The sequence below is a fragment of the Salvelinus fontinalis genome, chromosome 22 (genome assembly GCF_029448725.1).
Source record: "Salvelinus fontinalis isolate EN_2023a chromosome 22, ASM2944872v1, whole genome shotgun sequence".
Taxonomy (NCBI): domain Eukaryota; kingdom Metazoa; phylum Chordata; class Actinopteri; order Salmoniformes; family Salmonidae; genus Salvelinus; species Salvelinus fontinalis.
The window spans coordinates 11949328-11965963 of NC_074686.1; the positions used below are offsets into that span (position 1 = coordinate 11949328).

Below are 16636 nucleotides of genomic sequence, written 5' to 3' on the forward strand. Positions count from 1 at the left end.
TCATGGTGGCGGTGGGGTTATGGTATGGGCTGGCTTAAGCTATGGACAATGAATACAATTGCATTTAATCGATGGCAAGTTGAATGCACAGAGATACCGTGATGAGATCCTGAGGCCCACTGTCGTGCCATTCATCAACCTTATGTTGTCCCAGTTATTCCATGGCCTGCATACTCACCAGACATGTCACCCATTGAGCATACTTGGGATGCTCTGGATTGACATATACGACAGCGTGTTCCAGTTCCCGGCAATATCCAGCAACATCGCACAGCCTTTTAACAAGGCACACCTGTTAATTGAAATGCATTCCAGGTGAATGCATTCCATTCTACCTCATGAAGCTGGTTAAGATAATGCCAAGAGTGTGCAAAGCTGTCATCAAGGCAAAGGGTGGCTACTTTGAAGATTTCAAATATAAAATATATTTTGATTTGTTTAACACTTGTTTGGTTACTACATGATTCCATTTGTGTCATTTCATCATTTTGATGTCTTCACTATTGGTCTACAATGCATAAAATAGTAAAATAAAATAAAAACCTTGAATGAGTAGGTGTGTCTAAACTTTTGTCTGGTACAGTATATTTAATCAATTTAAAATTTAGGCTGTAACACAACAAAATGTGGAAAAAGTGGGGTATGAATACTTTCGTAATGGACTGTATATCACAGAAAAACCTTGAATTTTTTTGGCAAACACTCCAATTTTTGACCGGGTTAATGCAATTTCCTTGAAATTCCGATGAAACTTCCTATTTCACAACCTTATCAAAATAATGTAACATGAACCTCTTATTACCTACTGATACAGCTGCATGATTTAAGCCTTTTCTTTCTTATCTCTTGCTCAGTCATCACTCATTTACCCTCCCTCCCATCATAATATCACTCATAACTACAGTACCCCACTAAATCCCTCTCCTATATCCTCTACTCATTCTATTCCCCCTCCATTCCTCTTTTTTAGGCTACCTGGTAAAAAAAAGATCTCATCCCTCCTTCCTACCAGTCGTAACTCATAACTACAGCATAATAATAAATTTGATTTTTATTGCGCTTTTCCCAGACCCAAAGACGCAGTCCCCACTAAATTCCTCTCCCATACCCCTTACTCATTCTCTCCCTCCCTTCGTTCCTACAGACCTCCCTCATTCCTCTCTGTCATCCCCCTCTCACCCTGAAGGCCTTCTTGGCGGCGTGGTCGTCTGAGTCTCCTCTGTACCAGGGCCTAGCGGGCTGCTTCCTCAGGCTGTGGCCGAACAGGTCAATGAAGAAGAAGGCATAGTCCTCCGGGGGCAGGCCCTCCCTCCAGAACTGTACCATCAGCCTCCGGAAAGTGTCCCATGAGCAGCACATGTACACCACTGACGAAAAAGTAGAAGAAGAATGTATCAATGACATGTACAGTATATCAGTGGAATGTACCACTGTATGCTACTGTTTGTGTGCAACAGTGTAATTTACCAATGTGCTACTGTTTGAATGCCCCTACAGAGGGTGGACAGAAAATAATAAGGGGAATTGGCTAGTACTGTTAATGGGCAATGCAGGTGCAACACTGAGGAAAAAGGACATAGGTGAAAGACTAACAACCACTGTACTGCAACCTGTTCTCAGAGCATTTCGTATTCTGTACGTAAATCCAAAACACTACATTTAGAATACGTTACGTTTTGTATCGTATGCATTCCTTTGTGGATGTCCATCGCCCATTTCCTATATGTTACGAATTACAATTTCTATTAAATGTTAGGAATTTGCAAAACATACTATACAGTGTGCGTTCAGCAGGTATTCAGATGCCTTTAATTTTTCCACATTGTTACTTTTCAACCTTATTCTGAAATGGATTTTAAAAAAAACATCTCATCAATCTACACACAATACACCTTAATGACTAAACAGGTTCTTGGAAATGTTAGCAAACTTCTAACAAATAATTAACAGAAATACCATATTCAGACCCTTTGCTAAGAGACTTGAAATTGAGCTCTAGTGCATCCTGTTTCCATTGATAATCCTCGAGATGTTTCCACAACTTGATTGGAGTCCACCTGTGGTAAATTCAATTGATTGGACATGATTTGGAAAGGCACACACCTGTCTATATAAGGTCCCACAGTTGGCAGTGCACGTCAGAGCAAAAATCAAGCCATGAGGTCGAAGCAATTGTCCGTAGAGCTCCGGGACAGGATTGTATCGAGGTACAGATCTGGGGAAGGGTAACAAAAAATGTTTGCAGCATTGAAGGTCCCCAAGAACAGAGTGGCCTCCATCATTCTTAAATGGAAGAAGTTTGGAACCACCAAGACTCTTCCTAGAGCTGGCTGTCCTGCCAAACTGAGCAATCGGGGGAGAAGGGCTTTGGTCGGGTAGGTGACCAATAACCCGATGGTCACTCTGACAAGAGCTCCAGAGTTCTTCTGTGGAGATGGCAGAACCTTCCAGAAGGACAACCATCTATGTAGCCCTCCCGCAATCAGGCTTTTATGGTAGAGTGGCCAGACAGAAGCCACTCCTCAGAAAAAGGAACATGACAGCCCGCTTGGAGTTTGCCAAAAGGGATCTAAAGGGCTCTCAGACCATGAGAGACAAGATTCTCTGGTCTAATGAAACCAAGATTGAACACTTTAGCCTGAATGCCAAGCGTCACGTCTGAAGGAAACCTGCCACCATCCTTAAGGTGAAGCATGGTGGTGGAAACATTGTGCTGTGGGAATGTTTATCAGCGGCAGGGACTGGGAGACCAGTCAGGATCAGAACAAAGTTTTTCTTTAAGAAGCCCTCCTGTTCTCCACTCATTACCTGTATTAACTGCACCTGTTTGAACTCGTTACCTGTATAAAAGACACCTGTCCACACACTCAATCAAACAGACTCCAACCTCGCCACAATGGCCAAGACCAGAGAGCTGTGTAAGGACATCAGGGATAAAATTGTAGACCTGCACAAGGCTGGGATGGGCTACAGGACAATAGGCAAGCAGCCTGGTGAGAAGGCAACAACTGTTGGCGCAATTATTAGAAAATGGAAGAAGTTCAAGATGACGATCACCCTCGTATGGGGCTCCATGCAAGATCTCACCTCCACCAGATGGCGGTGATATGAATAGCCTCTCAAAGCACTTCATGATGACAGAAGTGAGTGCTACAGGGCGATAGTCATTTAGATCAGTTTTCTTTGCCTTCTTGGGTATAGGAACAATGGTAGCCATCTTGAAGCATATGGGGACAACAGACTGGGTTAGGGAGCGATTAAATATGTCCGTAAATACACCAGCCAGCTGGTCTTCCCATGCTCTGAGGACGCGGCTAGGGATGCCGTCTGGGCCAGCAGCCTAGCGAGGGTTAATCTTCTATCTCAAGGCCATCAGACTGCTAAACAGCAATCACTAGCATAGAGAGGCGGTTGCCCACATTGAGACATTGAGAATCACTGGACACTTTAATAAATGGATCACTAGTCACTTTAAACAATGCCACTTTAATCATGTTTACATATCTTACATTGCTCATATCACATGTATATACTGTATTTTATACCATCTACTGCACCTTGCCTATGCACATTGCCTCGCTCATCCATATATTGAAATATGTACATATTCTCATTCACCCCTTTAGATGTGTTTATTGGGTAGTTGTTGGGGAATTGTTAGATTACTGGTTAGATTTGTGTGTATTAGGTAGTTGTTTGGAATTGTTAGATGATTTGTTAGATATTAATGCACGGTTGAAACTAGAAGCACAAGCATTTCGCTACACTCGCATTAACATCTGCTGTGTATGTGACCAATAAAATTAGATTAGACTTTTTCACATTTTGTTGTGTTACAAAGCTGAGCAGGGGGCCTCCCCCAGGGGGCATGGAGCTGGGCAGTCAGGACGGTTCCAGTGGAAAGCCAGGATCATGGCTGGGTCGAGGATGTCCTGTGGAGGACCCGGGTCCGTACCCCTCCCAATCCACCAGGTAGTGGATGCAACCACCCAGGCGCTTGGAGTCAAGGAGGGCTTGGATGGAATAAGCCGGTGCACCACCGATGTCAAACGGGAGGTTGGAGAGGGCTGTACCTCACAGGCTTGAGGAGGGATACATGGAAGGATGAGGAGATCTGGTAATGGCGGGGCAACTGGAGACGGTAGGTGACAGGATTGATGAGATGTGTTATTTTGAAGGGACCAATGAACCGGGCACTAAACTTTTTGCAGGGGTCATGAAGCCAGATGTCCCGGATAGAAAGCCACACACGTTGCCCAGGGTGGAAGAGTGCAGTAGGTCGGCGACGCCGGGCAACGAACCGTTTCTGGGAGAGGGACGCTTGATGGAGTTGCCGATGTGTGGTCTCCTAAACCTGCTCACTCCATCAAAACCACTCGACGGCAGGCACAGCTCCGGGCTCGGTCTCCCATGGGAACACGGGGGGTTGGTACCCGAGGACACACTGAAGTGTGAGATGAGTGAGATGAGGGAGGAGGAATACACCAGGGAGTTCTGTGCGTATTCGGCCCAGGCTAGATAGCGACTCCACTCGTGTGGTTGGTGGGTGCAGTGTTGACGAAGGTACTTCCCTATTTCCAGATTCAGATGTTCCGTCTGCCCGTTGGTTTGGGGATGGTATCCGGAGGATAGGCTGATGGAGACCCACAGTCAGGGGGGGGTCATGCACTCGGCCATTTCACTTGGAACATGCACTCGGCCATTTCCCATGGCATTAGTTAGATGCGGATGAGTCCGCACATCTTGGAGAACCGGTCCACTACAACTAAAATAGTCGTGAAGCCTGAAAAGTCCACCAAATCCGTGAAGAAATCCATGGCGATGTGAGACCATGGTCTGTGTGGTGTAGGTAAAGGCTCGAGCTTACCGGTAGGTAGTTGGTGAGGGCTCTCGCCCATGCACAGACGGGACAGGAGAGAATGTAATCTCGGACATCTGCTGTTAGGGATGACCACCAGAACTTGCGTGTCAGTATCTCCGTGGGCCGGGTGATTCCGGGATGGCCAGAACTCAGCGAGGTATGGTACCACTGCATTAGTTGGGGTGTGACGGACGCTGGAATGTAGGTCTTGCCTGCAGGTGCTGGGTCGTGGCTTAAATTGGACTTCCCACTGTATGGGTCCCACGATGCAAGACGGAGGCAGGATGGGCTCGGGATCTGGGTTAGAGAAAGGGGAGTCAAATAGATGGGATAAGGAATCACCCTTCACATTTTTCTTGACGAGCAGATAGGTGATGGTGAAGAAGAGTGCCCAGCGAGCATGTCTGGGGTTGAGCCTCTTAGCACTTCTTAAGTACTCCAAATTGCAATGGTCGGTAAGGACAAGGAATGTGTGATGAGCTCCCTCTAACCGGTGGCGCCACTCTTCAATAGCCAGCTTCATTTCGAGAAGCTCTAGGTTCCCGACATCATAGTTCCTCTCAGTGGGGGACAGTTTCTTGGAAAGAAGCCACATGGGTGTAATTTGGGAGGTGTCCCGACCCACTGAGAGAGAACCGCTCCTACGCCGACCTCGGAAGCATCCACCTCCAGAACAAAAGGAAGGATAGGATCTGGCTGCCTAAGGATGGGTGCAGAGGTGAAGAGGCGTTTCAAGGTCTCAAATGCAGTAAGGGCGGTGTCGGTCCATTGGAGGGTACGGGTTTTTTGGCTGGTGAGAACTGAGAGAGGAGCGGTTGTGCTGCTTCAGATTCGGATGAACCGGCGGCAGTAAACTCAGCAAAAAAAGAAACGTCCTCTTACTGTCAACTGCGTTTATTTTCAGCAAACTTAACATGTGTAAATATTTGTATGAACATAAGATTCAACAACTGAGTCATAAACTGAACAAGTTCCACAGACATGTGACTAACAGAAATGGATTAACATGTCCCTGAACAAAGGGGGGGGATCAAAATCAAAAGTAACAGTCAGTATCTCGTGTGGCCATCAGCCACACCAGTACTGCAGTGCATCTCCTCCTCATGGACTGCACCAGATTTTCCAGTTCTTGCTGTGAGATATTACCCCACTCTTCCACCAAGGCACCTGCAAGTTCCCAGACATTTCTGGGGGGAATGGCCCTAGCCCTCACCCGCCGATCCAACAGGTCCCAGACGTGCTCAATGGGATTGAGATCCGGGCTCTTCGCTGGCCAACAGTGACATTCCTGTCTTGCAGGAAATCACTCACATGATGAGCAGTATGGCTGGGCATTGTCATGCTGGAGGGTCAAGTCAGGATGAGCATGCAGGGAGGGTACCACATGAGGGAGGAGGATGTCTTCCCTGTAACGCACAGCGTTGAGATTGCCTGCAATGACAACAAGCTCAGTCCGATGATGCTGTGACACACCCCCCCCCCCCCAGACCATGACGGACCCTCCACCTCCAAATCGATCCTGCTCCAGAGTACAGGCCTTGGTGTAACGCTCATTCCGAATCCAACCATCACCCCTGGTGAGACAAAACCACGACTAGTCAGTGAAGAGCACTTTTGCCAGTCTTGTATGGTTCATTGAACAAGCATGGGATACAGTGTTTAAACCCTTTACAATGAAGATCTGTGAAGTTATTTGAATTTTTACGAATTATCTTTGAAAGACAGGGTCCTGAAAAAGGGACGTTTATTTTTTTCCTGAGTTTAGTTGGAGAGCCCTAGGAACCGTTGTAGAGCCTTTACGGTGGTAGGTTTGGGGCTGTTAAGCACGGCCATGACTTTGCCTTTGTCCATGTTGACCCCTCCTGGTGTCATCACAAACCCTAAGACGGTTACCATAGTAAGGCGCTCTTCTCAGCCTTGACATAAAGATGGTGGTCCTGTAATCATTGGAGGACCTGTTGCACATGCTGTACGTGTTCTGCAAGGGAGTGAGAGTAGATCAAGATATCGTCGATGTACACGATGATGAACTGGTTGATCATGTCGTGGAAAACTTCATTCATGAAGGACTGGAAGACTGCGGGAGCATTGGTGAGACTGTAGGGCACAACTAGGTATTCAAAGTGACCCCTAGCGGTGATGAAGGCCATCTTCCACTCATCCCCACTTCAGATACGGACCAGGTTGTAAGCACTACGTAGGTCCAGTTTGGAGTAGATGGTAGCCTGTCCAACTTGTTCTAGTGCAGCCGGAATCAGAGGAAGAGGGAAGCGATTGTTGATGGTAAGGTCATTGAGGGGTCGGTAATCTGTGCATGGACGGAGACCACCATCCTTTTTCTTCACAAAAAAGAAACTGGATGCAGCCGGAGACATGGATGGACTGATGAATCCCATGTCGAGGGCCTCTTCTATATAGATGTCCATAGCCTCATTCTCTGGGATGTACAAGAGGTAGATCTGACCCTTAGGGGGCGATGCTCTAGGAAAGAGTTCGATCGCGCAGTCCTCCGGGTGATAAGGCGGTAGAATGGACGCCTTTTTCTTGCTGAAGACACTCAGAAACTGGGAATATACAGGTGGGATGTGGGGATGGCTCGACAGGGTAGACTGAAGCAGTTCTTAAAACAGGCGGCAGACCATGACAGCAGTTCCCCTTGCCACCAGGAGATGGCAGGGTCGTGAAGGCTTAGCCAGGGGTGACCGAGGATGAGGGGTTCTTTAGGTGAAGACAACACCATTAACTGAATGTCCTCAGAGTGAAGGAGGCCAATCTGAAGGGTGATACTTTTGGTCATGCGAGTCACAAGACCAGTTCCGAGAGGTTGTCCGTCCAGCGCATTAATCCTAAAGGGAGGATTAACAAGGATTAGTTTGACTCTTAATTTCCTGTGGCCCCCGAGTCCACTAGTCCCTCCACAAACTGAGTGACCCCATTAGCAGAAAGAGGAGCTGGGATACCAAACTGCCTTTTGGTAATATTCAAAAACGTACAGGTGCTTATCCGGGCGGAAGTGGAGGGGCTGTGGTCACCCCTTCATCGGGGGCGAATCGGACAGCTCGTGAGTAGGTGGTTACTCTCTCCACAATAGACGCACAGGTTTTCACGTACCCTCCGTTGTCTCTCGGCAGGCGTGAGAGGGGCGCGGCCGAGTTGCGTGGGTTCGGGGCTATTGGACCGTGGTGGACAAGAGAAGGGAGTGGAAGACTCGCAGGCAATGGGCGACTGTATAGGTCTGCGGTCCCCCAGTAGGTTGCCAATGGATATGGACATCTGGATTATTGGTTTAGGTCTGTTAAATCTCCTCTGCAGGCCAGTTCGGTCTGTAACTCCCGATTAAGACCCCTCCGGTAGACTGTAAGGAGAACTGGTTCACTCCATCCACTGCCGGCAGTCATGGTGCGGAACTCAAGGGTATACTCAGTGGTGGAGCGATGGCCCAGTCGCAGCTCACATAAGGGGTCCCCGGTGTGATGACCTGAAACTAAATGGTCAAACACCTCCTTGAAGAGGGCGTGGAAACGCGATTCAGAACTTTGAGCAGCCCACAGGGCTGTGACCCAATCCAGAGCTTTGCCTGTGAGTAGAGTGATGACGAAGTCCACTCTGTCTTTGTCAGAGGTGAAGTCAGCAGGGTGATGGTCTATGTACAGGTTACACTGCATGAGAAATCATTGACATTTCCCTGGGGAGACGTCGTATTTATTAGGCATGGATATAGGAGAGGATGAACGAGAGGAGGCTGTGGCACCTGATATCGGTGAAGCAGCAATGGACTGGCGAAGGAGGTCATAGAGTTCATTGATCCGTTCCTCCTGTCGGGTTAGACGTAGCTGCAGCTCCGCTGAATCCATCTGTCGTTTTTGGTGAGGTATTCTGTAATGAACACTATAGGAGACAGAGAGCTGGTTTCAAGTGCAGAAGATGTTTATTGGAAGGGATCATAGGAGGCAGGTAGCTGGGTCCAGGGGCAGGCAGAAAGTCATACACGGTAGGTCCAAAATGGCAACAGTACAGGCAGGGAATAGGCAAAAGGCGTCGTGAGTGCGGCAGGCAAAAACTATCATACACGGGAGGAGTGAAGAACGGGAAAAAACAGAGCTCCGAAAGAAGTGTGTCTCAAAACAAACAACACCTCACAGTGATTGGGTGCAAGGAACTGAACTAAATAGTGTGGGATGATGACATGCAGGTGTGTGAGAGGGTGATTAGAATTCCGGTGATTGGGATCTGGAGAGTGAGCTGGAAAGTGGGCTGCGTTCCGGGGATCTAAGTGTTTGAGAGTGTAAGTTGGACGCAGACGTTACAAGATTAAAATGGATTTCATTGTAATTTCTTTGTCAACAATTTACAAAAATTCTAATGTCAAAGTGGAAGAAAAATAAAGAATTATTGAAAAATACTAATATATCTTCATTCGATAAGTATTCAACCTCCTGAGTCAATAAATGTTGGAATCACCTTTGGCAGATATTACCTCTGTGAGTATTTCTGGGTAAGTCTCTAAGAGCTTTGCACACCTGGACTGTACAATATTTGCAAATTATTATAATTGTTTTATTCTTCAAGCTCTGTCAAGTTCATTATTCATCTTGGTAAGCAACTACAGTGTATATTTTGCCTTGTGTTTTAGGTTATTGACCTGCTGAAAGGCAAATGTCTCCCAGTGTCTGTTGGAAACCAGGTTTTGCTCTCGGATTATGCCCGTGCTTAGCTCTATTCCATTTATTTTTGTCATAAGGAACTCCTTAGTCCTTGCCAATGACAAGCATACCCATAACATGATGTAGCCACCACCAAAATATGGAGAGTGGTACTCAGTGCCGTTTTGTATTGGATTTGCCCTAAACATAACACTTTGTATTTAGTACATAAAGTTAATTTCTTTGGCACAACTTTTTTTCAGTTTTAGTTCAGTGCATTAATACAAACAATATGTATGCTTTGGAATTTGTTAATTCTGTACAGGCTTCCTTCTTTTCACTCTGTCAATTAGGTTAGTATTGTGGAGTAACTAAAATGTTGTTGATCCATCCTCAGTGTTCTCCTATCACAGCCATTAAACACTTTGAAGTCACCATTGACATCATGGTGAAATCCCTGAGGGCTTTCCGTCCTCTCCGGCAACTGAGTTAAGAAGTTTCCTTGTATCTTTGTAGTGACTGGGTGTATTGATACACCATCCAAAGTGTAATTAATAACTTCACCATGCTCAAAGGGATATTTAATGTCTTTTTTTTTTACCCATCTACCAATAGGGGCCCTTCTTTGCAAGGCATTGGAAAACCTCAAGACATTTCAGCTTTCATTTCTAATTAATTTGTAAAAATGTCTAAAAACATAATTCCACTTTGACATTACGGGGTATTGTGTGTAGGCGAGTGACACAAAATCTAAATTTAATACATTTTAAATTCATGCTGCAACGCAACAAAATTTGTAAGAAGTCAAGGGATGTGAATACTTTCTGAAGGCTCTGTATGCGAGAATGCTGTTTATTGACTACAGTTCAGCATTCAACATTATTGTTCCCTCCAAGCTCGACATCAAGCTCAAAGTCCTGGTTCTGGACACCACCCTCTGCAACTGGATCCTGGACTTCCTGACGGGCAAACCACATGCTGTGAGGATTGGCAACAGCACCTCCTCCACACTGCTTCTTAACACAGGGCCCCCCCAGGGGTGTGTCTTCAGTCCTCTGCTGTACTCCCTGTTCACCCACAACTGTATGTCTTTGCACGACACCAACTCCATCATCAAGTTTGCTGACGACACCACGGTTTGTAGGCCTGATAACAAACAACGACGAGTCGGACTATAGAGAGGAGGTAAGTGAACTGGCATTGTGATGTCATGGCAACAACCTCTCCCTCAACATCAGCAAGACAAAGGAGTAGAGAGAGTACTTTGGCATCCACTTCACCGAGGACTTGTCATGGACCAACCAACCCTACACTCTTGTTAAGAGGGCGCAACAGCATCTCTACTTCCTCAGGCGGCTGAAGAAATTCGGCATGCCGCCCCGGGTCCTCTCCAAATTCAACCGTTGCACCATCGAGAGCATCCTGACCAGTCACGTCCTGGTACGGACATTTCTCCATCAATGACCGTACTTATCATAACGCACTCTGTTACAGAAAATCTCAATATGGGAAACACCAGATGATTTGAAAGCCAGCCAGCCACATCATAAATTGCTGGGGAAAGACAATATGCCTATTAATGAAATACTTAAACAAATACTAAGGCAAAACACATCCTAAACAAAGTACTTTTAGGTAACTCTAGATGGAATATATATTTAAAGAAAGTTAGACTAGAACAAGCTTGCAGATAGCATTTATTTCCTGTATTAAAAATGGTCTGAATGGTCACCCATTGTTAAGTTGCACCATTTTTGACAATTATTTGTGAAGGCAGATACAAAAATGTGCTCCTAACACATTGAAAAGCGGAATAATTCATTAATTTCACGCTGTTAAGACACACTTGTCACACTCTGTTAGCTTAAGGCATTACGCTCTCCCCTCCGTTTACATTGGCTCACAGTTGATCACCCGGCACCTGCTGAGAAGAAGAAGCTATGAGTCTAAAGACGACTCAAACCATTGAAAATAGCTCTCTTCACCACACAAGTAGCAAGTTTTCACAAACTTCGTTCTATATACAACCAGACCTGGCTTCAGATGGTATAGTATTTGTTGTCTTTCAAATACTTTGGCTGCAATTGATTGCACTTGTCTGGCTAAATGGAATAGTCCCAAAAGTACAAACCCCATCAATTTGGCCTTCCTGGCATGATCAATCAAATGCCCAAATATTTTAAAGAAAACTAGTAAACCTACTGTTTGATTCTAGATCTGCACACAACCCTTCTGTTAGAATAAACAGAGAGGAAGATGCGAAGCAAGAGGGATAACTGGGCCCAAAATCTTTCTTCTCAAGCAAGTGGCGTCTTTTCTTTTTTTCCGCTCTTCAAGCAAGGAGTGTTTGTATGGAGGTCAATGAGAGTGTTGAATTTGGTTAACAAAAAATGTAACTGCTTATTTGCTTCGTGTGGCTTATTTGATTGAAAATAAGTTTCGTAATGATTAGGTTGTGACGAGTGTACTGATTTACAGTGCATTCGGAAAGTATTCAGACCCCTTGACTTTTTCCACATTTTGTTAAGTTACAGCCTTATTCTAAAATTGATTAAATTGTTTTTTCCCCCTCATCAATCTACACACAATATGCTATAATAACAAAGAAAAAGCATGTTTGTTAGACATTTTTTTGTTGTTTTACAAATAAAAACTATCACATTTACAAAAGTATTCAGACCCTTTACTCAGTATCAATCAATCAGTACTTTGTTGAAGCACCTTTGCAAGCGATTCCGTGCTCTGGCTTGGCCACTCAAGGACATTCAGAGACTTGTCCCGAAGCCACTCCTGCGTTGTCTTGGCTGTGTGTTTAGGGTCATTGTCCTGTTGGAAGGTGAACCTTCCCCAGAGTCTGAGGTCTTGAGCATTCTGGAGCAGGTTTTTAAATCAAGGATCTCGCTGCTCCATTCATCTTTCCCTCGATCCTGACTAGTCTCCCAGTCCCTGCCACTGAAAAACATCCCCACAACATGATGTTGCCACCATAATGCTTCACCATAGGGATGGTGTCAGTTTTCCTCCAGAAGTGACGCTTGGCATTCAGGCCAAACAATTCAATCTTGGTTTCATCAGACCAGAAAATGTTGTTTCTCATGGTCTGAGAGTCTTTTAGGTGCCTTTCGGCAAACTCCAAGCAGGCTGCATTGTGCCTTTTCCTGAGGAGTGGCTTCCATCTGGCAACTCTACCATAAAGGCCTGATTGGTGGAGTGCTGCAGAGATGGTTGTCCTTCTGGAAGGTTCTCCCATCTCCACAGAGGAACTCTGGAGCTCTGTCAGAGTGACCATCGGGTTCTTGGTCACTTCCCTGACCAAGGCCCTTCTCCCCTGATTGCTCAGTTTGGCCGGGCAGCCAGCTCTAGGAAGAGTCTTGGTGATTCCAAACTTCTTCCATTTAAGAATGATGCCACTGTGTTCTTGGGGACCTTCAATGCTGCAGAAATGTTTTTGGTACACTTCCCCAGATCTGTGCCTCAACACAATCTTGTCTCGGAGCTCTACAGACCATTCCTTCGACCTCATGGCTTGGTTTTTGCTCTAACATGCACTGTCAACTGTGGGGCCTTATATAGACAGGTGTGTGCCTTTCCAAATCATGTCCAATCAATAGAATGGTTCACAGGTGGATTCCAATCAAGTTGTAGAAACATCAAGGATGATCAATGGAAACAGGATGCACCTGAGCTCAATTTCGAGTCTAATAGCAAAGGGTCTGAATACGTAAATAAGTAAATTATTATGTAAATAAGTTTTTATTTTATTTTTATAAATCTGCAAAAAGTCATAACTTGTTTTTGCTTTGTCATTATTGTGCATTGTGTGTAGATTGATGCAAAAAAACTATTAATTTAATCTCTTTTAGAATAAGACTGTAACATAACAAAATATGGAAAAGGTAAGGCGTCTGAATGCTTTCCGAATGCACTGTAAGTACGACATGTGACATCCCGGTAACTTGGAGAAAAAACACTTTTTATCAGTGTTTTGCCCGGTCGTCGCTAGTTACCAAAAAACAAACCCTGCCTAATTCTACGGTTTCTCTTATTAAAATTGGATTTTAAACCTAACCCCAACCACACTGCTAACCGAATGCCTAACCCTAAACTTAAATCAAATTTTATTTTATTTAACATTTTTATTTTCATGAATTATTACATAACAGCCCATTTTGACATTGTGCCTGTTGTTCACATGCATTTCTGCCCACTCATTGGCTAAAAGGGTCCAAACTGATCTTGCCTCCTCCCTACCGCCTTCCATTTTTTGAATACACTTATTCATTGTTAAAGCGGCCACTTGAGTATCTGGTCAATATAATAGATCATCTGTGGCATAAATCAACCTTTCCTGACCCTGTAAGAATCCATACTATACCTGAAAAAACAACCAGATGTACAGTTGAAGTCGGAAGTTTACATACACTTAGGTTGGAGTCATTACAACTCGTTTTTCAACCACTCCACAAATGTCTTGTTAACAAACTATAGTTTGGCAAGTCGGTTAGGACATCTACCTTGTGCATGACACAAGTCATTTTTCCAACAATTGTTTACATACAGATTATTTCACTTATAATTCACTGTATCACAATTCCAGTGGGTCAGAAGTTTACATACACTAAGTTCACTATGCCTTTAAACAGCTTGGAAAATTACAGAATTGCTTTAGAAGCTTCTGATAGGCTAATTGACATAATTTGAGTCAATTGGAGGTGCACCTGTTGATGTATTTCAAGGCCTACCATCAAACTCAGTGCATCTTTGCTTGACATTATGGTAAAATCAAAAGAAATCAGCCAAGACCTCAGAAAAAGATTGTAGACCTCCTCAAGTCTGGTTCATCCTTGGGAGCAATTTTCAAATGCCTGAAGGTACCACGTTCACCTGTAAAAACAATAGTATGCAAGTATAAACACCATGTGACCACGCAGCCGTCATACCGCTCAGGAAGGAGACGCGTTCTGTCTCCTAGAGATGAAAATACTTAGGTGTGAAAAGTGCAAATCAATCCCAGAACAACAGCAAAGGACCTTGTGAAGATGCTGGAGAAAACAGGTACAAAAGTATCTATATCCACAGTAAAACGAGTCCTCTATGTCGACATAAACTGAAAGGCCGCTCAGCAAGGAAGAAGCCACTGCTCCAAAACCACCATAAAAAAAGCCAGACTACGGTTTGCAACTGCACATGGGGACAAAGATCATACTTTTTGGAAAAATGTCTTCTGGTCTGATGAAACAAAAATAGAACTGTTTGGCCATAATGACCATCGTTATGTTTGGAGGAAAAAGGGGGAGGCTTGCAAGCCGAAGAACACCATCCCAACCGTGAAGCACAGGGGTGGCAGAATCATGTTGTGGGGGTGCTTTGCTGCAAGAGGGACTGGTGCACTTCACAAAATAGATGGCATCACGAGGCAGGGACATTATGTGGATATATTGAAGCAACATCTCAAGACATCAGTCAGGAAGTTAAAGCTTGGTCGCAAATGGGTTTTCCAAATGGACAATGACCCCAAGCAGACTTCCAAAGTTGTGGAAAAATGGCTTAAGGACAACAAAGTCAAGGTATTGGAGTGGCCATCACAAAGCCCTGACTTCAATCCTATAGAAAATGTGTGGGCAGAACTGAAAAAGCGTGTGCGAGCAAGGAGGCCTACAAACCTGACTCAGTTACACCAGCTCTGTCAGGAGGAATGGGCAAAAATTCACCCAACTTATTGTGGGAAGCTTGTGGAAGGCTACCCGAAACGTTTGACTCAAGTTAAACAATTTAAAGGCAATGCTACCAAATACTAAATGAGTGCATGTAAACTTCTGACCCACTGGGAATGTGATGAAAGAAATAAAAGCTGAAAGAAATAATTCTCTCGACTATTATTCTGACATTTCACATTCTTAAAATAAAGTGGTGATCCTAACTGACCTAAGACAGGGAATTTTGACTAGGATTAAATGTCAGAAATTGTGAAAAACTGAGTTTAAATGTATATGGCTAAGGTGTATGTAAACTTCCGACTTCAACTATATGTGGACAAAAACAATACCTCAACTGCCACAAGCAATTCCCTACACTGAAACAACCTATGCACTAACGCCAAATGTAAAGCATCCAAGAAAGAGTCCTTATTCTAAACAAATTCTGCCTGATTAAATTATTCTGCTGAATGTGGTCGTGAGGCGGCTAGCGTAAATTAGACGGGGTGAGGGACTTAAGACTGAGGAGCGGGAAGACTTCATTACTGGAGGACAAGCTGCTCCATTTCTCACACACATTCTGTCTCGATTTATCTCTCCTTCCTTCTCCTCTCTTTCTTTATAATCACTCTCATTACTTATACGCGGTCGTCTATCTCCTCTTTGTCTTGCATTTCTCTCTTCCATCCCTCCCTCTCTGCCTGTCTCTCTCTCTCTTTTTCCTTTCCCTCACGTGCCCTTTTTCTCCGGTTCTCATATGGTCTCGCTTTCCATCTCGCCTCTCTCCCGTTTCCTGTCCTCTCTGGGTAGATGTAGATGATGTAGAGGGGGGGGGGGGGGGGGGGGTCCTCTGAGTGTCATCTGTCAGTGTTGATTTGTGGCTGCTCCGTGGAGAGGATTAATGAGGGTTGGGATGGGTGAGGGTTGCCAGATCTGTAGGGTCATTTCTGGTAATGAAAGCCACACGTCAAACAGACTATTAACAATACATTGAAAAGGGTCTAAAAAGCTGGATTTTATATCAGTATTAAACCTGCCAATCTTAATCACTATCCTATATACATGGATTTGTATTGGTAAGATGCTTTTGTTTCACATAAGTGAAATGCAAAGTGCCCTAAGTATTCTGTAACCAATCAATACATCGATTAGGATATAAAACCTCACAATCTAAATGTCTACTTATCTTATCTTGAATAATCTCACATTCGCTCTTCGAAGGGGAAGTCTGGGTAAAGCTACTATCAAAGCTACTATCAATCTTATATACAGGAATTTGCATGATTTAAGATGCATTACCTTTACATACTGCAAAGTGCCCTGCCTAAATAATTTACAACCACAAAACTGTACCTGGCTCGATGTACATAATAAATCTCTTCTAGGGGTGAAGGTGAACAAGGACTGACTTTGTGTTAGTAAATAATTTTATATTT

At 44.5% G+C, this 16636-nt stretch overlaps 1 protein-coding gene across 2 annotated transcripts in view; it reads right to left on the bottom strand.

The window, feature by feature from the left end:
* The window catches only part of LOC129819820 (atrial natriuretic peptide receptor 1-like), a 114675-nt gene that overhangs the window by 83041 nt on the left and 14998 nt on the right, over positions 1–16636 (bottom strand). For both annotated transcript variants that reach the window (XM_055876434.1, XM_055876433.1), the window contains exon 4: positions 1180–1367. In XM_055876434.1, the coding sequence (XP_055732409.1) occupies positions 1180–1367 (188 nt within the window). The remainder of the gene's footprint in view (positions 1–1179; positions 1368–16636) is intronic.